Source organism: Oncorhynchus clarkii, chromosome 6 (assembly GCF_045791955.1).
Source record: "Oncorhynchus clarkii lewisi isolate Uvic-CL-2024 chromosome 6, UVic_Ocla_1.0, whole genome shotgun sequence".
Lineage (NCBI taxonomy): Eukaryota > Metazoa > Chordata > Actinopteri > Salmoniformes > Salmonidae > Oncorhynchus > Oncorhynchus clarkii.
The window spans coordinates 83,825,186-83,847,073 of NC_092152.1; the positions used below are offsets into that span (position 1 = coordinate 83,825,186).

The 21,888-nt window shown below is 46.5% G+C and overlaps 1 protein-coding gene across 1 annotated transcript in view; it reads right to left on the reverse strand.

The window, feature by feature from the left end:
- Positions 1-4,476: 4,476 nt before the first annotated feature.
- The window catches only part of LOC139411734 (E3 SUMO-protein ligase PIAS1-like), a 91,645-nt gene continuing 74,233 nt past the window's right edge, over positions 4,477-21,888 (reverse strand). Inside the window, exons 5-14 of the mRNA XM_071158417.1 lie at positions 19,865-19,955; positions 15,905-16,039; positions 15,011-15,116; positions 14,652-14,725; positions 14,341-14,501; positions 11,092-11,222; positions 10,591-10,780; positions 10,139-10,278; positions 6,228-6,268; positions 4,477-6,096 (exon numbers count right to left, since the gene is read on the reverse strand). Of these exons, the coding sequence (XP_071014518.1) occupies positions 5,695-6,096; positions 6,228-6,268; positions 10,139-10,278; positions 10,591-10,780; positions 11,092-11,222; positions 14,341-14,501; positions 14,652-14,725; positions 15,011-15,116; positions 15,905-16,039; positions 19,865-19,955 (1,471 nt within the window). The 3' untranslated portion in view covers positions 4,477-5,694. The remainder of the gene's footprint in view (positions 6,097-6,227; positions 6,269-10,138; positions 10,279-10,590; positions 10,781-11,091; positions 11,223-14,340; positions 14,502-14,651; positions 14,726-15,010; positions 15,117-15,904; positions 16,040-19,864; positions 19,956-21,888) is intronic.

Consider the following 21,888-nt stretch of genomic DNA (forward strand, 5'->3'; position numbering starts at 1 on the left):
TCAACAACGAATCTGAAACAAAAAGAGATCACAGAGATCTAGAGCGATGACATCAACAACGAATCTGAAACAAAAAGAAACTCAATCATCTAAATAAATAAAGACATTTCTGATTGGGTTAACTCCTAACCTCTAACCCCAAATCTTAGTCTCACTTTGTTGGTGTACCCTAAACTAGGGTTACCTAAACCAGCGCTTCCCAAACTCTGTCCTCACACACACACAGACACACATCCATGAAAATCAAACAGGTGTAAAAATAGATCAGATTTATATATATGTATATATTACAAAATAAATAAAATACTGCACAACATTGTTTATACAGAGAGGACATTTTTAAAACACGTCTGATTGACTCAAAGAGTCAATCAGTTAAGAGTAGGAGAGAGGGGGGAGGGGGGGGGGGGGAGGGGGGGGGGGCAGGAAGGTCTCCAAATCGACTGGCTGCAAAGTTGACCTGTTATTTGCTCTGGTTCAGGATACTAGATGGAGAGTGATTGGGGAAGCTGTCGTAAGCGATTATCTATCTCAAGAGGGGAAAGCTAATTAGGCTTGAAGTGAAGAGCTGTGGAAGAGAAGAGGACTGAAGCACAAACACCTTGAGAATGACACTGCAGAAAAGCCTGACTACAAAGACACTCCGCAGAATGGGCTACGGACAGACAGAAAAGGTCATGTCAATGACTTCAACATTCTCTCTCTCTCTCTCTCTCTCTCCCTCTCTCTCTCTCCCACTCCCTCCCCCCCTTCCTCTCCCTCTCTAAAAAACATCTGTTTTTGACTGTAGGTGACTGTGATGATTGTGACTATCACTAAAGCAGGGATTTTGGAAAGTTTTAACATTCAGTACAGTAGCCTGAACAAACCCTGTATTTTACTTTCACATTGTCTATGTTGGCGGAAAACTGATTCAGCAGGAAAAAGTGACAAACATTGCTGTCATTGTTTCGATCCCGACACATTCTTTAATGTCTTCTGAAAGAGCTTTACATGGCAGTTGTTGAGTTCCAATGACTATAGAGTCTCCTGTATATTTAACCAGCAGTGACTGTTGAGTCTGCGCTTAGTTTCTATACCTTTATATCCTGACTGGTAATTCACTCATTCTATTATAGTTACATGTTCACTGTGTAAAGTCCTCTGTCTGTATTCCGGCTCTATATTGTCTATCACTCGAAGCACCATTTCACCATGTCACATTCTGACTGAGTCAATGACAATGACACAAATATTCATTTCCACAAAGTTTGCTGCTTCAGTGTCTTTAGATATTTTTGTCAGATGTTACTATGGAATACTGAAGTATAATTACAAGCATTTCATAAGTGTCAAAGGCTTTTATTGACAATTACATGTCATGCTGTCAATTCACTTCTGGGCCACATCCTGACTGATGGCAGCCCATTCTTGCATAATTAATGCTTGGAGTTGGTCAGAATTTGTGGGTTTTTGTTTGTCCACACGCCTCTTGAGGATTGACCACAAATTCTCAATGGGATTAAGGTCTGGGGAGTTTCCTGGCCATGGACCCAAAATATCGATGTTTTGTTCCCCGAGCCCCTTAGTTATCACTTTTGCCTTATGGCAAGGTGCTCCATCATGCTGGAAAAGGCATTGTTCTTCGCCAAACGGTTCCTGGATGGTTGGGAGAAGTTGCTCTCGGAGGATGTGTTGGTACCATTCTTTATTCATGGCTGTTTTCTTAGGCAAAATTGTGAGTGAGCCCACTCCCTTGGCTGAGAAGCAACCCCACACATGAATGGTCTCAGGATGCTTTACTGTTGGCATGACACAGGACTGATGGTAGTGCTCATCTTGTCTTCTCCGGACAAGCTTTTTTCCCGATGCCCCAAACAATCGGAAAGGGGATTCATCAGAGAAAATGACTTTACCCCAGTCCTCAGCAGTCCAATCCATGTACCTTCTGCAGAATATCAGTCTGTCCCTGATGTTTTTCCTGGAGAAAAGTGGCTTCTTTGCTGCCCTTCTTGACACCAGGCCATCCTCCAAAAGTCTTCGCCTCACTGTGCGTGCAGATGGACCTGCCTGCTGCCATTCCTGAGCAAGCTCTACTGGTGGTGCCCCGATCCCGCAGCTGAATCAACTTTAGGAGACGTTCCTGGCGCTTGCTGGAATTTCTTGGGCGCCCTGAAGCCTTCTTCACAACAATTGAACCGCTCTCCTTGAAGTTCTAGTTGATCCCGATAAATGGTTGATTTAGGTGCAATCTTACTTGCAGCAATATCCTTGCCTGTGAAGCCCTTTTTGTGCAAAGCAATGATGACAGCACGTGTTTCCTTGCAGGTAACCATGGTTGACAGAGGAAGAACAATGATTCCAAGCACCAACCTCTTTTTGAAGTTTCCAGTCTGTTATTCGAACTCAATCAGCATGACAGAGTGATCTCCAGCCTTGTCCTCGTCAACACTCAGACCTGTGTTAATGAGAGAATCACTGACATGATGTCAGCTGGTCCTTTTGTGTCAGGGCTGAAATGCAGCGGAAATGTTTTTTTTGGGGGATTCAGTTAATTTGCATGGTAAAGAGGGACTTTGAAATTAATTGCAATTCATCTGATCACTCTTCATAACATTCTGGAGTATATGCAAATTGCCATCATACAAACCGAGGCGGCAGACTTTGTGAAAATTAATATTTGTGTCATTCTCAAAACTTTTGCTCACAGTTGAGTTCGATGGAAACTGCCTCTCATATTCGCAATATCCCCATAGCATTTATAACACAGCAGATATGTCTGTCTTTATCTCTACGGGGTACTCACTCCCCTCCGCCTCTACGGGGATACACCCCTCCACCTCTACGGGGGTACTCCCCTCCGCCTCTACGGGGTACTCCCCTCCGCCTCTACGGGGTACTCCCCTCCGCCTCTACGGGGTACTCCCCTCCGCCTCTACGGGGTACTCCCCTCCGCCTCTACGGGGTACTCCCCTCCGCCTCTACGGGGTACTCCTCTCTGCTATGACTTTAGCTGGAGTGTCTCACAAACAACCAGGTGAAAACAGAGAGGAAGAGTGTGTGATAGGTGGAGGATACTTGACTGAAAGCAATGTAGCGCCCAGATACACATGCACTCTGTGTGGGTTGAGTTCATTTTTGGTTTTGTGCAAAAGGTGACAAATGTGGTTGAATAAACAAAACCAAAGCAAAACCAACAGAATATAACGAGGTTTCAAATAAAAGCATGAAATTACTGTGGAGTATTTCTCAACTTAAATAGGCATTCTGTGTCTACAGTAGTTTTAATAACCATACAAATGTGAACACATTTTCTGCTAAAATGTTGTCAAATTGAAATGTTGTGCATAATGATAATGACTGGACAGATGGTCAATTGAAGGGGGGGGGAATGAAAGGCCCAATGCAGCCGTTTATATATCGATATCAAATCATTTCTAGGTAACATGAAGCACCTTACTGTAATAGATGTCCATAAAAATGGGCAAAAATGGCTTTTTAGGAAGAAAAAAACCCGCTCTAAAGCAAGAATTTAGCCGAGACTGGTCCGGGAGTGGTCTGAGTGGGAAGGGGGGAAACTGAACACGAGCTGTTATTGGCAGAGAGGGTTTGGAAGTCTCTTTGCTATTGGTCTAGCAACAAATTTACCACATGGTGACGTCACCGTGTAAAGGGGGGGAACTGAACACGAGCTGTTATTGGCAGAGAGGGTTTGGAAGTCTCTTTGCTATTGGTCTAGCAACAAATTTACCACATGGTGACGTCACCGTGTAAAGGGGGGGAACTGAACACGAGCTGTTATTGGCAGAGAGGTTTGGACGTCTCTTTGCTATTGGTCTAGCAACAAATTTACCACATGGTGATGTCACCATGTAAAGGGGGGGAACTGAACACGAGCTGTTATTGGCAGAGAGGGTTTGGAAGTCTCTTTGCTATTGGTCTAGCAACAAATTTACCACATGGTGATGTCACCATGTAAAGGGGGGGAACTGAACACGAGCTGTTATTGGCAGAGAGGGTTTGGAAGTCTCTTTGCTATTGGTCTAGCAACAAATTTACCACATGGTGATGTCACCATGTAAAGGGGGGGAACTGAACACGAGCTGTTATTGGCAGAGAGGGTTTGGAAGTCTCTTTGCTATTGGTCTAGCAACAAATTTACCACATGGTGATGTCACCATGTAAAGGGGGGGAACTGAACACGAGCTGTTATTAGCAGAGAGGGTTTGGAAGTCTCTTTGCTATTGGTCTAGCAACAAATTTACCACATGGTGATGTCACCATGTAAAGGGGGGGAACTGAACACGAGCTGTTATTGGCAGAGAGGGTTTGGAAGTCTCTTTGCTATTGGTCTAGCAACAAATTTACCACATCGTGATGTCACCATGTAAAGCCGAAATTCCCGCCCAAACAAACCTGCTGATTACAAGGTCCTGTGTAGATTATTTTCATCCAGCAACTATCAGGAAATAAAACTGATTTACGTTTTTTTTTCATCAGCCGTTGTGCACTATGATAAAAACACCTGGAAACAGAATTCTGACGGCACTGGCCCTTTAACAGGGACGAAAATCAGAAATGTCTAATATCACCCACCTAGCTATACACTCCCCACAGTATCAAGCTGAAGTTCACGTCATTTAGCAGATCCACTTATCCAGAGAGACTTATTCATATATCTGACATATAACTTAGAACGCAGAATAGCAAAACAAATTATACAGTAACAAACAAGTCAACCAAGGAAAAGATATTGTCTTGGAGAACAAATTCAACTGTGATTTCAAAATGAAGAGTAGAGAGAGTTGAAAATGTCAAGAGGTAATGCCATGAATGTGTGAGGAAAATCCCCATCAGATCTAACAGGATAAAAACCAAAGAAACGTAATGAGATATTAAAGTTCATTTTATCGAGGGGAAACGTATGTATCGCTGTGTGGATACATCTTCAGTCTCCACTTCAAAATAGCAACTGAAGTTACTTACGGGACAGAAACATTCTTCAATTAATTAATATACAAAAGTAAAAAGAGAAAATAGACTTTTTGTTCTCTGTACACAGCGTTACTCTTTTCGTAAAAAAAAAAAAAAAGAGCCTTCCTCCGTTTTTGCACGGCTAGCGTTTCTGGTAGGTACCGGCAGGGAGCTGATCTAGGTCCAGTCTGTCGACGTCAGAGATGAAACCCATAGACCTCTCTGATATCAGTCTAGTGGAATGTCGTCAGGGAGCCAGCTACCAACCGGTAACTGTTCTGGAGTTAGTCTAGTGGAATGTCGTCAGGGAGCCAGCTACCAACCGGTAACTGTTCTGGAGTTAGTCTAGTGGAATGTCGTCAGGGAGCCAGCTACCAACCGGTAACTGTTCTGGAGTTAGTCTAGTGGAATGTCGTCAGGGAGCCAGCTACCAACCGGTAACTGTTCTGGAGTCAGTCTAGCAACACTAGGTGCCAATCCCAACCATCTGTGGGGTGTGACTTTATAACTGTTCCTGGGTCAGCCCAGTCAAACGACACCTCGGGACCGGCTCCGCCACAGACAGGTATTCCACTGTTCTGGAGTCAGCCTTAACGACACAACTCAAAACCAGAGCTGTAGACTGGGTGGGACCGTTAAACTGTTTCTGCGTCAGTTTAGTAGTCATGACTGCATCCTCCATTAAACAACCAACAAACCCTCTGTTTCGGAGTCAGTCGCTGGTCGCCGAAAACAAAATCGTCAGTCTAGTGAGATCACGTCGGGGACGGCCCCGTAGAGGGCTGCGGCCGCCGTCACATCAGCACTGGACCGACCTCCTACGCCGGGGTGTGTGTGTGAGTGCGTGGGGTGTGTGTGTGAGTGCGTGGGGTGTGTGTGAGAGTGTGTGGAGTGTGTGCTGTGAGTGTCTCTCAGACTGCTAGAGGACACTAGGCTACTGCTGCTGCCACCGCTGCTGTTTCCTCCACCATCACCACCGTTGACGGGCGCCAGCGAGCCAGAGGAGGGCGCCCCAGATTGGTCCAGAAACAGCTGGGAGGAGGACGAGGAAGAGGTGGTGTAGGGACGGAAGTGGTTGAGGAGGAGCTCGTGGTCGTCTGAGGCCGAGGCGGCGGCGGCGGCGGCCATCACCATGTTGTAATGCTTCAGAGGAGGACAAACAGGTACATTCACTTATATTCATCTTGTTACCAAACCCAAGTTCTGGGGACATTTTTAGAGGCTATAGTGTTGACTTCAGGAGGCCTACAGGGGGGGTTCCATCTAAAACATACCTGATGGTTGTCCCCTTGTAGAAAGGAGAAGAAATTCAGATCTGTGAATAAAACAATGGACCAAACACAACATACAGTCATTCATTTTATTCACAATGAACCATGATCAGTACAGGTTCAACTGACTCAGACAAGTTAGTGTTTACTGTAAACAGGGACATACTGGTCTCCACAGACCCTGAGGAGACTCCTGAAGAAATGTGTCCAGGCAGTGTGTTGTACTAGGTTGGTGTGTGTGTGATTGTGTATGCGTGTGTGTGTGGTTGTGTATGTGTGTGTGTGGTTGTGTATGTGTGGTTGTGTGAGCTGGTTTGGGGCGTGGTAATGTGTATGGTTGTGTGTGGTAATGTGTGTGGTTGTGTATGCGTGTGTTACCTGTGAGCTGGTTTGGGGCGTGGTAATGTGTGTGGTTGTGTGTGTGTGTTACCTGTGAGCTGGGTTGGGGCGTGGTAGTGTGTTACCTGTGAGCTGGGTTGGGGCGTGGTAGTGTGTTACCTGTGAGCTGGGTTGGGGCGTGGTAGTAGGGACGGTAGTGTGTATGTGTTACTTGTGAGCTGGTTTGGGGCGTGGTAGTATGTTACCTGTGAGCTGGGTTGGGGCGTGGTAGTGTGTTACCTGTGAGCTGGGTTGGGGCGTGGTAATGTGTGTGGTTGTGTGTGTGTGTTACCTGTGAGCTGGGTTGGGGCGTGGTAGTGTGTTACCTGTGAGCTGGGTTGGGGCGTGGTAGTGTGTTACCTGTGAGCTGGGTTGGGGCGTGGTAGTAGGGACGGTAGTGTGTATGTGTTACTTGTGAGCTGGTTTGGGGCGTGGTAGTATGTTACCTGTGAGCTGGGTTGGGGCGTGGTAGTGTGTTACCTGTGAGCTGGTTTGGGGCGTGGTAGTATGTTACCTGTGAGCTGGGTTGGGGCGTGGTAGTGTGTTACCTGTGAGCTGGGTTGGGGCGTGGTAGTGTGTTACCTGTGAGCTGGTTTGGGGCGTGGTAGTATGTTACTTGTGAGCTGGGTTGGGGCGTGGTAGTGTGTTACCTGTGAGCTGGTTTGGGGCGTGGTAGTGTGTTACCTGTGAGCTGGGTTGGGGCGTGGTAGTGTGTTACCTGTGAGCTGGGTTGGGGCGTGGTAGTGTGTTACCTGTGAGCTGGTTTGGGGCGTGGTAGTGTGTTACCTGTGAGCTGATTTGGGGCGTGGTAGTGTGTTACCTGTGAGCTGATTTGGGGCGTGGTAGTGTGTTACCTGTGAGCTGGGTTGGGGCGTGGTAGTGTGTTACCTGTGAGCTGGGTTGGGGCGTGGTAGTGTGTATGTTACCTGTGAGCTGGGTTGGGGAGTGGTAGTGTGTTACCTGTGAGCTGGGTTGGGGAGTGGTAGTGTGTTACCTGTGAGCTGGGTTGGGGTGTGGTAGTGTGTATGTTACCTGTGAGCTGGGTTGGGGCGTGGTAGTACGGACGGTAGTGTATGTTACCTGTGAGCTGGGTTGGGGCGTGGTAGTGTGTTACCTGTGAGCTGGGTTGGGATGTGGTAGTGTGTTACCTGTGAGCTGGGTTGGGGCGTGGTAGTGTGTTACCTGTGAGCTGGGTTGGGGCGTGGTAGTGTGTTACCTGTTAGCTGGGTTGGGGCGTGTTAGTGTGTTACCTGTGAGCTGGGTTGGGGCGTGGTAGTATGTTACCTGTGAGCTGGTTTGGGGCGTGGTAGTATGTTACCTGTGAGCTGGGTTGGGGCGTGGTAGTGTGTTACCTGTGAGCTGGGTTGGGGCGTGGTAGTGTGTTACCTGTGAGCTGGGTTGGGGCGTGGTAGTGTGTTACCTGTGAGCTGGTTTGGGGCGTGGTAGTGTGTTACCTGTGAGCTGATTTGGGGCGTGGTAGTGTGTTACCTGTGAGCTGATTTGGGGCGTGGTAGTGTGTTACCTGTGAGCTGGGTTGGGGCGTGGTAGTACGGACGGTAGTGTATGTTACCTGTGAGCTGGTTTGGGGCGTGGTAGCGTGTTACCTGTGAGCTGGGTTGGGGCGTGGTAGTGTGTTAACTGTGAGCTGGGTTGGGGCGTGGTAGTGTGTTACCTGTGAGCTGGGTTGGGGCGTGGTAGTATGTTACCTGTGAGCTGGTTTGGGGCGTGGTAGTATGTTACCTGTGAGCTGGGTTGGGGCGTGGTAGTGTGTTACCTGTGAGCTGGGTTGGGGCGTGGTAGTGTGTTACCTGTGAGCTGGGTTGGGGCGTGGTAGTGTGTTACCTGTGAGCTGGTTTGGGGCATGGTAGTGTGTTACCTGTGAGCTGATTTGGGGCGTGGTAGTGTGTTACCTGTGAGCTGATTTGGGGCGTGGTAGTGTGTTACCTGTGAGCTGGGTTGGGGCGTGGTAGTGTGTATGTTACCTGTGAGCTGGGTTGGGGCGTGGTAGTGTGTTACCTGTGAGCTGGGTTGGGGTGTGGTAGTGTGTATGTTACCTGTGAGCTGGGTTGGGGCATGGTAGTACGGACGGTAGTGTATGTTACCTGTGAGCTGGGTTGGGGCGTGGTAGTGTGTTACCTGTGAGCTGGGTTGGGATGTGGTAGTGTGTTACCTGTGAGCTGGGTTGGGGCGTGGTAGTGTGTTATCTGTGAGCTGGGTTGGGGCGTGGTAGTGTATTCCCTGTGAGCTGGGTTGGGATGTGGTAGTGTGTTACCTGTGAGCTGGGTTGGGGCGTGGTAGTGTGTTACCTGTGAGCTGGGTTGGGATGTGGTAGTGTGTTACCTGTGAGCTGGGTTGGGATGTGGTAGTGTGTTACCTGTGAGCTGGGTTGGGGCGTGGTAGTGTGTTACCTGTGAGCTGGTTTGGGGCGTGGTAGTGTGTTACCTGTGAGCTGGTTTGGGGCGTGGTAGTGTGTTACCTGTGAGCTGGGTTGGGGCGTGGTAGTGTGTTACCTGTGAGCTGGGTTGGGGCGTGGTAGTGTGTTACCTGTGAGCTGGGTTGGGGCGTGGTAGTGTGTTACCTGTGAGCTGGGTTGGGGCGTGGTAGTGTGTTACCTGTGAGCTGGGTTGGGGCGTGGTAGTGTGTTACCTGTGAGCTGGTTTGGGGCGTGGTAGTGTGTTACCTGTGAGCTGGGTTGGGGCGTGGTAGTGTGTTACCTGTGAGCTGGTTTGGGGCGTGGTAGTGTGTTACCTGTGAGCTGGGTTGGGGCGTGGTAGTGTGTTACCTGTGAGCTGGGTTGGGATGTGGTAGTATGTTACCTCTGAGCTGGGTTGGGGCGTGGTAGTGTGTTACCTGTGAGCTGGGTTGGGGCGTGGTAGTGTGTTACCTGTGAGCTGGGTTGGGGCGTGGTAGTGTGTTACCTGTGAGCTGATTTGGGGCGTGGTAGTGTGTTACCTGTGAGCTGATTTGGGGCGTGGTAGTGTGTTACCTGTGAGCTGGGTTGGGGCGTGGTAGTGTGTATGTTACCTGTGAGCTGGGTTGGGGCGTGGTAGTGTGTTACCTGTGAGCTGGGTTGGGGTGTGGTAGTGTGTATGTTACCTGTGAGCTGGGTTGGGGCGTGGTAGTACGGACGGTAGTGTATGTTACCTGTGAGCTGGGTTGGAGCGTGGTAGTGTGTTACCTGTGAGCTGGGTTGGGATGTGGTAGTGTGTTACCTGTGAGCTGGGTTGGGGCGTGGTAGTGTGTTATCTGTGAGCTGGGTTGGGGCGTGGTAGTGTGTTACCTGTGAGCTGGGTTGGGATGTGGTAGTGTGTTACCTGTGAGCTGGGTTGGGGCGTGGTAGTGTGTTACCTGTGAGCTGGGTTGGGGCGTGGTAGTGTGTTACCTGTGAGCTTGGTTGGGGCGTGGTAGTATGTTACCTGTGAGCTGGGTTGGGGCGTGGTAGTGTGTTACTTGTGAGCTGGGTTGGGGCGTGGTAGTAGGGAGGGTAGTGTGTATGTGTTACCTGTGAGCTGGGTTGGGGCGTGGTAGTGTGTTACCTGTGAGCTGGGTTGGGGCGTGGTAGTAGGGACGGTAGTCCTGGATGAGGGGAGGTACAGGGGGGATGTAGCTGGTGTCCACAGACGGCATGCTGGGGGTCCGGCTCACTGGGGACACCTGGTGGTGCAGGTTCAACACTCTGCAAACAAACACACACACACAGCACAGAAAGAGAGACAGACAGAGAGAATATTAACACACACAGAGGTGTGTGAGAGGTGCGAGAGAGAGATCGAGAGAATATTAACACACACAGAGGTGTGAGAGGTGTGTGAGAAGTGTGTGAGAGGTGCGAGAGATGAGAGAGGGGTGAGAGGTGCGAAATGGGTATGAGGGATGAGAGGGGAGGGAGGGGAGAGAGGGGCGGGAGGGGAAGGAGAGGTGAAAGGGGTGAGGGAGGCGAGAGGGGGGTGAGATTGGTGTGAGGTGTATTGGTGGAGGTGGGCCTCACCCCTTGTTGACGATGGGAGGCGAGGTGGGGGACAGAGAGGGGCAGGGCCTCTTGAGGGGTGGTTGGTCATCATTGTCGTCCTCTGAGGAGCTGTCCAGGGTCAGGTCAATCACCTCCACCTTCATCCTACTACTGCCCCCGTTGTGGGACGACGAGCTCCTCTGTTCCCCTACCGCCGACCGGTGCAAGCCTGGGGGAGAGAGACACGGGAAACAATCAAATCAATATAGCTAGCCTATTTTGCAGTGATTTACACACCCCAGCCTAGAGAAAGTGGCAACACAGTGGAATAGTCATGAGACATATAGGGTAATGATAACAAGCCAGAATAATATCATCTAACACAACGAGAGACACTGGGTTTGCAGCCTGTTGTTCCAGCACTGTTCTAACACACATTCTGATACAGATCAAGGTCCAACTAACAGAGTAGTGGAATCAGGTATGTTAAAAGCTGCAGGGCTGGACCAAAAGCCTGCCCTTACACACCGCCTCTCTCACCTTCCAGTCTGTAGGAGGCTGACGAGACCTCCTGTACTTCCTTCTTTGTCCTCATGGGGGCCCAGTAGCCATCCTCCTTAAACTGGATCTCATCACAGTCTACACAGCTGTTCAGGATCTCCATAAACAACCTGGACAAGACAGACACACAGAAACAACAGTGTGAAGGTATACTGTACATGCAATGTCTTCACGTTGTGTTGCGGTCATTGTGTGTACAGTGTTATTCACGTTGTGTTACAGTCATTGTGTGTATGGTGTTATTCACGTTGTGTTACAGTCATTGTGTGTACAGTGTTATTCACGTTGTGTTACAGTCATTGTGTGTACAGTGTTATTCACGTTGTGTTACAGTCATTGTGTGTATGGTGTTATTCACGTTGTGTTACAGTCATTGTGTGTACAGTGTTATTCACGTTGTGTTACAGTCATTGTGTGTACAGTGTTATTCACGTTGTGTTACAGTCATTGTGTGTACAGTGTTATTCACGTTGTTTACTTGGTGTGTGTAAATATATCTATACACTACAGATTGTATAAAATAGAAAAGACCATCTGAATCTCTCATGTAGGAATGAATAGAGTGGACTTGTATGCAGTATAACTGAATAGAGTGGACTTGTATACAGTATAACTGAATAGAGTGGACTTGTATACAGTATAACTGAATAGAGTGGACTTGTATGCAGTATAACTGAATAGAGTGGACTTGTATACAGTATAACTGAATAGAGTGGACTTGTATACAGTATAACTGAATAGAGTGGACTTGTATACAGTATAACTGAATAGAGTGGACTTGTATGCAGTATAACTGAATAGAGTGGACTTGTATACAGTATAACTGAATAGAGTGGACTTGTATGCAGTATAACTGAATAGAGTGGACTTGTATGCAGTATAACTGAATAGAGTGGACTTGTATACAATATAACTGAATAGAGTGGACTTGTATACAATATAACTGAATAGAGTGGACTTGTATACAGTATAACTGAATAGAGTGGACCTGTATACAGTATAACTGAGAAGGTTGTTTTTGTACATACTGTAGGTCAACTAGCGGAATCCCGTCCTATGGTTGGATGTGACTATCTGGATTCAATACCATTTCATGTTTGAAGAACACAACCACAGACCGTTCAACTCAACAACCCCCCAGCTAAGCACAAATTCATGCTGCTAATCAACTATTCTCAACTTCCTGTTTATTTTGATCACTGCTCACCCAAAATGTCACCCTATGGGTGAATATTGAATTTGTGCAGTTGGTTGCAACTGGAGCCATGTAAAGACTTGTTGGGCTACACATTTTCAACCCATCAGGTCTGATGTGACCATTAAAGTCTGAAACTGGGCACAGAAAATAAAGAAACTAAACCCAGAGGAATATACAGTGGCCAGTGGCACGTTCCCGGATGATGTGCTTCTTTCCAGCCTAAAATTAAGAAAATCTGCACAAAATTGTCGGGGCAGACTCCGCCGCAAGTTTCTGTGATACGGTATAATAACATAGATGTATACAGTATACATACAGTATACACAGTGCCTTCAGAAAGTATTCATACCCCTTGACTTATTCCACATTTTGTTGTGTTACAGCCTGAATTCAAAATGGATTAAATAGACCCCCCCCCCCCCCCTCACCCATACACACACACACAATACCCTATAATGACATCACAATACCCCATAATGACATCACAATACCCCATAATGACATCACAACACCCCATAATGACATCACAACACCCCATAATGACAAAGTGAAAACATGTTTTTATACATTTTTGCACATTTATTGAAAATGAAATACAGAAATATCTCACTTACATAAGTATTCACACCCCTGAGTCAATACTTTGCAGGAGCTCCTTTGGCAGTGATTACAGTAGAGTGTTTCTGGGTAAGTCTCTGAGATTTCCACACCTGGATTGTGCAACATTTCTCCATTATTCCTTTCAAAATTCTTCAAGCTCTGTCAATTGGTTTTTGATCATTGCTAGACAACCATTTTCAGGTCTTGCCATAGATTTTCAAGTAGATTTAAGTCAAAACTGTAACTAGGCCACTCATGAACATTCACTGTCTTCTTGTTAAGCAACTCCAGTGTAGATTTGGCCTTGTGTTTTTGTCCTACTGAAATGTGAATTCATCTCTGGTGGAAAGCAGACAACCTGGATTTCCTCTAGGATTGTTCCTGTGTTTAGCTCCATTCAGTTTATTTTTTATCCTGAAATACTCCCCCAGTCCTTAACGATTACAAGCATACCCATAACATGATGCAACCACCACTATGCTTGAAAATATGGAGAGTGGTACTCAGTAATGTGTTGTATTGAATTTGCCCCAAACATAAAACTTTGTATTCAGGACAAAAATATAATTGCTTTGCAACATTGTTTGTATTATTACTTTAGTCCCGTGTTGCAAACAGAATATTTTAATTCTGTACAGACTTCCTTCATTTCACTGTCATTTAGGTTAGTATTGTTGCGTACCTACAATGTTGTTTTCTCCAACCACAGCCATTCAACTCTGTAACTGTTTTATAGTCACCATTGGTCTCATGGTGAAATCCGTGAGCTGTTTCCTTCCTCTCCGGCAACTGAGTTAGGAAGGACACCTGTACCTCTGTAGTGACTGGGTGTATTGATACACCATCCAAAGTGTAATTACTAACTTTTCCACGCTCAAAGGGATATTCAATGTCTGCTTTTTTATTTTATTTATTTTTTACCAATCTACCTATAGGTGTCCTTCTCTGCCAGGCATTGGAAAACCTCTCTAGTCTTTGTGGTTGAATCTGTATTTGAAATTCACTGCTCGACTGAGGGACCTTACAGATAATTGTATGTGTGGTGTACAGAGATGAGGTAGTCATTCATGTTAAACACTATTATTGAGTCCACACAACTTATTATGTGGCACATTTTTACTCCTGAACTTATTTAGGCTTGCCATAACAAAGGGGTTGAATATTTATTGACTCAAGACATTTCAGCTTTTCATTTTTTATTAATTACTACAAATTTCAAAAAACATACTTCCACTTTGACATTATGGGGTATTGTGTGTAGACTAGTGACAATTAAAAAAAATAATGTAAATCCATTTAAATTCAGGCTGTAACACAACAACATGTGGAATAAGTGAAGGGGCTTGAATCCTTTCTGAAAGGCCTGTAGGACCACTATGTTCTGTATTAAATAGAGACACTAAGAGCTGGTACAGGCTTGTGGGTCTCACCCGTCAATGATGAGATGTTCGTAGGGGGCTTTCTTATCACAGACGGGACAAACCCAGGTGGGTTTCTTCTCATTCATCTGGATGTACAGCGTAGCGTCAAAACACTGCAGGTGGGAACACGTCAGCGCCCGGCACGGGATCATCAGACGCATCTTCCCCAGCTGCACACACACACACACACACACACACACACACACACACACACACGCACACACACAGTAGTTAAACGGTGATAGGGGTATTGAGACAAGTCGGGACACACACAGTAAAGCACAGTAATAGGGGTATTAAGACAGAGTGTGTGTGTTTACCGGACAGAGCAGCGACACACGCAGGCTGGTGGTGGCGATTTCACTGTCTGGATCTGCAGTTAGCTTCTCTTTGACTGCAGGGGGACAGAGAACAGCATGAAGAAGAAGCAGCAATCATGACCACCTATACAAGACCTGCACAACCCTCTACAGTACATGAACACTTCACATGGAATATAGTACAGAGCGCCATGACAATACAGAACGAGACGCCTGGTTTCAACAGGCCAGAACTAAACATGTAGCTAGATACACGTGTGTCATGGACCCGTTCAGCCAGATCCATAGATCCATACATTTAACCTAGCATGCTAACAGTGCTAACAGTGTAAATAGTGTGTCGTCCTGGCAACCCTTACTGAGTGCTCTGGAATGGTCTGGGTTCCTGATGCCTTTGGACCGTAGTCTCTGCAACAGTACTGTGGACGACTGCTGCTTGACCAGGTACACCGCCATAGAGTAGCTCTGAAAACACAGAAGGTGCTGTAGGGTTGTTAAAATCACTCTCTTTTTCATCCGGATCACTGCACTTTTATTCATGTGTTTTTGCCCCACTGTTCTTACCAAACCAAAACATTATTTATACAGAGCATTTCTTACAAGAGTAAAGTCTAAGTGCTTAAAGCATCAAATAAATTGGCCTCCCGAGTGGCGCAGACGTCTAAAGACATCTGTATCGCAGTGCTTGAGGCACCACTATAAACCCGGGTTCGATCCCGGGCCGTCCACGACCGGGAGACCCATGAGGCGGTGCACAATTGGCCCAGGTTAGGGGAGGGTTTGGCCGGCCGGCATGTCCTTGTCCTATCGCGCTCTAGCGACTCCTGTGGCGGGCCGGGGGGAGTGCACACTGACACGGTCGCCAGGTGCACGATGTTTCCTCCGACACATCGGTGCGGCTGGCTTCCGGGGTAAGCGAACAATGTGTCAAGAAGCAGTGCGGCTAGGCGGGGTCGTGTTTCGGAGGACGCGTGGCTCTCGACCTTTCACCTCTCCCGAGTCCGTATGGGAGTTGCAACGATGGGACAAGACTAACTACCAATTGGATACCAGGAATTTGGGTAGAAAAGGGGGCAATAATAAACAAATAAAAACATTTAAAACATTAAATAAAATACAAATATATAAAAATACAACAAAAAAATAATAAAAAGGTCAGAAAGAAACTAAACGCTTTCTAGAAATGTTTACAATTAAGATAGACAACAATCAAATTAAGAGAATTTTAAATGTATCATCTTATCATATCTTACCCTTCCAACCTCTGAGGTCCAAGACACCACGATGGTGTTGGGGACTGTGGTGGATAGTCTGACCACTGAGGTAATGTTGATGGGCCGGCTGGGGCGCTTCGGCTCCACACCGTTTTTCGTTGGAGGAAGATAACCCTGAGAGGTGGGGAGAGAGGGATAGAGAGAGGGAGGGAGAGAGACAGTAACTAGCAGTAACTAACAGTACTGTACAGTGTGTAACTAGCAGTACTGTACAGTGTGTATTTAGCAGTAACTAACAGTACTGTACAGTGTGTAACCAGCAGTACTGTACAGTGTGTAATTAGCAGTAACTAGCAGTACTGTACAGTGTGTAACTAACAGGACTGTACAGTGTGTAACCAGCAGTACTGTACAGTGTGTAACCAGCAGTACTGTACAGTGTGTAACCAGCAGTACTGTACAGTGTGTAATTAGCAGTAACTAACAGTACTGTACAGTGTGTAACTAGCAGTACTGTACAGTGTGTAACTAGCAGTAACTAGCAGTACTGTACAGTGTGTAACTAGCAGTACCGTACAGTGTGTAACTAGCAGTACCGTACAGTGTGTAACTAGCAGTACTGTACCGTGTGTAATTAGCAGTAACTAACAGTACTGTACAGTGTGTAACTAGCAGTACTGTACAGTGTGTAATTAGCAGTAACTAACAGTACTGTACAGTGTGTAACTAGCAGTACTGTACAGTGTGTAACTAGCCGTACTGTACAGTGTGTAACTAAAAGTACTGTACAGTGTGTAACTAACAGTACTGTACAGTGTGTAATTAGCAGTAACTAACAGTACTGTACAGTGTGTAACTAGCAGTACTGTAAAGTGTGCAATTAGCAGTACTGTACAGTGTTTAACTAGCAGTACTGTACAGGGTGTAACTAGCAGTACTGTACAGTGTGTAACTAGCAGTACTGTACAGTGTAACTAACAGTACTGTACAGTGTGTAACCAGCAGTACTGTAGTGTGTAACCAACAGTACTGTACAGTGTGTAACCAACACTACTGTACAGTGTGTAACTAGCAGTACTGTACAGTGTGTAATTAGCAGTACTGTACAGTGTGTAACTAGCAGTACTGTACAGTGTGTAACTAGCAGTACTGTACAGTGTGTAACTAGCAGTACTGTACAGTGTGTAATTAGCAGTACTGTACAGTGTGTAACTAGCAGTACTGTACAGTGTGTAACTAGCAGTACTGTACAGTGTGTAACTAGCAGTAATGTACCGTGTGTAATTAGCAGTAACTAACAGTACTGTACAGTGTGTAACTAGCAGTACTGTACAGTGTGTAATTAGCAGTACTGTACAGTGTGTAATTAGCAGTAACTAACAGTACTGTACAGTGTGTAACTAGCAGTACTGTACAGTGTGCAATTAGCAGTAACTAACAGTACTGTACAGTGTGTAATTAGCAGTACTGTACAGTGTGTAACTAGCAGTACTGTACAGTGTGTAACTAGCAGTACTGTACAGTGTGTAACTAGCAGTACTGTACAGTGTAACTAACAGTACTGTACAGTGTGTAACTAGCAGTACTGTACAGTGTGTAACTAACAGCAACTAGCAGTACTGTACAGTGTGTAACTAGCAGTAACTAGCAGTAATGTACAGTGTGTAACTAGCAGTAACTAACAGTACTGTACAGTGTGTAACTAGCAGTAACTAACAGTACTGTACAGTGTGTAACTAGCAGTAACTAACAGTACTGTACAGTGTGTAACTAGCAGTAACTAACAGTACTGTACAATGTGTAACTAGCAGTAACTAACAGTACTGTACAGTGTGTAACTAGCAGTAACTAACAGTACTGTACAGTGTGTAACTAGCAGTACTGTACAGTGTGTATTTAGCAGTAACTAACAGTACTGTACAGTGTGTAACCAGCAGTACTGTACAGTGTGTAATTAGCAGTAACTAGCAGTACTGTACAGTGTGTAACTAACATGACTGTACAGTGTGTAACTAGCAGTACTGTACAGTGTGTAACCAGCAGTACTGTACAGTGTGTAACCAGTAGTACTGTACAGTGTGTAACCAGCAGTACTGTACAGTGTGTAACCAGCAGTACTGTACAGTGTGTAACCAGCAGTACTGTACAGTGTGTAATTAGCAGTAAATAACAGTACTGTACAGTGTGTAACTAGCAGTACTGTACAGTGTGTAATTAACAGTACTGTACAGTGTGTAATTAACAGTAACTAACAGCACTGTACAGTGTGTAACTAGCAGCACTGTACAGTGTGTAACTAGCAGTAACTAGCAGTACTGTACAGTGTGTAACTAGCAGTACCGTACAGTGTGTAACTAGCAGTACCGTACAGTGTGTAACTAGCAGTACTGTACAGTGTGTAACTAGCAGTACTGTACAGTGTGTAACTAGCAGTACTGTACAGTGTAACTAACAATACTGTACAGTGTAACTAACAATACTGTACAGTGTGTAACTAACAGTACTGTACAGTGTGTAACCAGCAGTACTGTAGTGTGTAACCAACAGTACTGTACAGTGTGTAACCAACAGTACTGTACAGTGTGTAACTAGCAGTACTGTACAGTGTGTAATTAGCAGTACTGTACAGTGTGTAACTAGCAGTACTGTATAGTGTGTAACTAGCAGTACTGTACAGTGTGTAACTAGCAGTACTGTACAGTGTGTAACTAGCAGTACTGTACAGTGTGTAACTAGCAGTACTGTACCGTGTGTAATTAGCAGTAACTAACAGTACTGTACAGTGTGTAACTAGCAGTACTGTACAGTGTGTAATTAGCAGTAACTAACAGTACTGTACAGTGTGTAACTAGCAGTACTGTACAGTGTGTAACTAGCAGTACTGTATAGTGTGTAACTAGCAGTACTGTACAGTGTGTAACTAGCAGTACTGTACAGTGTGTAACTAGCAGTACTGTACAGTGTGTAATTAGCAGTAACTAACAGTACTGTACAGTGTGTAATTAGCAGTACTGTACAGTGTGTAACTAGCAGTACTGTACAGTGTGTAACTAACAGTACTGTAGAGTGTGTAACTAACAGTACTGTACAGTGTGTAACTAGCAGTACTGTACAGTGTGTAATTAGCAGTAACTAACAGTACTGTACAGTGTGTAACTAGCAGTACTGTACAGTGTGTAATTAGCAGTAACTAACAGTACTGTACAGTGTGTAACTAGCAGTACTGTACAGTGTGTAACTAGCTGTACTGTACAGTGTGTAACTAGCAGTACTGTACAGTGTGTAACTAGCAGTACTGTACAGTGTGTAACTAGCAGTACTGTACAGTGTGTAACTAGCAGTACTGTACAGTGTGTAATTAGCAGTAACTAACAGTACTGTACAGTGTGTAACTAGCAGTACTGTACAGTGTGTAATTAGCAGTAACTAACAGTACTGTACAGTGTGTAACTAGCAGTACTGTACAGTGTGTAACTAGCTGTACTGTACAGTGTGTAACTAGCAGTACTGTACAGTGTGTAACTAGCAGTACTGTACAGTGTGTAACTAGCAGTACTGTACAGTGTGTAACTAGCAGTACTGTACAGTGTGTAATTAGCAGTAACTAACAGTACTGTACAGTGTGTAACTAGCAGTACTGTACAGTGTGTAATTAGCAGTAACTAACAGTACTGTACAGTGTGTAATTAGCAGTAACTAACAGTACTGTACAGTGTGTAACTAGCAGTACTGTACAGTGTGTAACTAGCAGTACTGTACAGTGTGTAACTAACAGTACTGTATAGTGTGTAACTAGCAGTACTGTACAGTGTGTAACTATCAGTACTGTACAGTGTGTAACTAGCAGTACTGTACAGTGTGTAACTAGCAGTACTGTACAGTGTGCAACTAGCAGTACTGTACAGTGTGTAACTAGCAGTACTGTACAGTGTGTAACTAGCAGTACTGTACAGTGTGTAACTAACAGTACTGCACAGTGTGTGGAGTTGTGTTTCTTACCGGGAGGTTGCATGGCTTCCCGTTCACCTTCACACACAGATTGGGCGGAAAGTGGTCTTCCTGAGGACAACTCGTCTCAGAGAGACAAAACCTGTGCGTGCGACACACGCGACACACACACGACACACACACACACACACACACACACACACACACACACACACACACACACACACACACACACACACACACACACACACACACACACACACATCATTATAAATGAGCCTTAGACCACAGCTAGCACTGAGGTGCAGAGCCTTAGACCACAGCTAGCACTGAGATGCAGAGCCTTAGACCACAGCTAGCACTGAGACGCAGAGCCTTAGACCACATCTAGCACTGAGACGCAGAGCCTTAGACCACAGCTAGCACTGAGACGCAGAGCCTTAGACCACAGCTAGCACTGAGACGCAGAGCCTTAGACCACAGCTAGCACTGAGACGCAGAGCCTTAGACCACAGCTAGCACTGAGACGCAGAGCCTTAGACCACAGCTAGCACTGAGATGCAGAGCCTTAGACCACAACTAGCACTGAGACGCAGAGCCTTAGACCACAGCTAGCACTGAGACGCAGAGCCTTAGACCACAGCTAGCACTGAGACGCAGAGCCTTAGACCACATCTAGCACTGAGACGCAGAGCCTTAGACCACAGCTAGCACTGAGACGCAGAGCCTTAGACCACAGCTAGCACTGAGACGCAGAGCCTTAGACCACAGCTAGCACTGAGACGCAGAGCCTCAGACCACAGCTAGCACTGAGATGCAGAGCCTCAGACCACAGCTAGCACTGAAATGCAGAGTCTTAGACCACAACGAGCACTGAGATGCAGAGCCTTAGACCACAGCTAGCACTGAGACGCAGAGCCTTAGACCACAGCTAGCACTGAGACGCAGAGCCTTAGACCACATCTAGCACTGAGACGCAGAGCCTTAGACCACAGCTAGCACTGAGACGCAGAGCCTTAGACCACAGCTAGCACTGAGACGCAGAGCCTTAGACCACAGCTAGCACTGAGACGCAGAGCCTTAGACCACAGCTAGCACTGAGACGCAGAGCCTTAGACCACAGCTAGCACTGAGATGCAGAGCCTTAGACCACAGCTAGCACTGAGATGCAGAGCCTTAGACCACAGCTAGCACTGAGACGCAGAGCCTTAGACCACAGCTAGCACTGAGACGCAGAGCCTTAGACCACAGCTAGCACTGAGACGCAGAGCCTTAGACCACATCTAGCACTGAGACGCAGAGCCTTAGACCACAGCTAGCACTGAGACGCAGAGCCTTAGACCACAGCTAGCACTGAGACGCAGAGCCTTAGACCACAGCTAGCACTGAGATGCAGAGCCTTAGACCACAGCTAGCACTGAGATGCAGAGCCTCAGACCACAGCTAGCACTGAGATGCAGAGCCTTAGACCACAGCTAGCACTGAGATGCAGAGCCTTAGACCACAGCTAGCACTGAGATGCAGAGCCTTAAACCACAGCTAGCACTGAAATGCAGAGTCTTAGACCACAACGAGCACTGAGATGCAGAGCCTTAGACCACAGCTAGCACTGAGATGCAGAGCCTTAGACCACAGCTAGCACTGAGAAGCAGAGCCTTAGACCACAGCTAGCACTGAGACGCAGAGCCTTAAACCACATCTAGCACTGAGACGCAGAGCCTTAGACCACAGCTAGCACTGAGACGCAGAGCCTTAGACCACAGCTAGCACTGAGACGCAGAGCCTTAGACCACAGCTAGCACTGAGATGCAGAGCCTTAGACCACAGCTAGCACTGAGATGCAGAGCCTCAGACCACAGCTAGCACTGAGATGCAGAGCCTTAGACCACAGCTAGCACTGAGACGCAGAGCCTTAGACCACAGCTAGCACTGAGACGCAGAGCCTTAGACCACAGCTAGCACTGAGACGCAGAGCCTTAGACCACAACTAGCACTGAGACGCAGAGCCTTAGACCACAGCTAGCACTGAGATGCAGAGCCTTAGACCACAGCTAGCACTGAGACGCAGAGCCTTA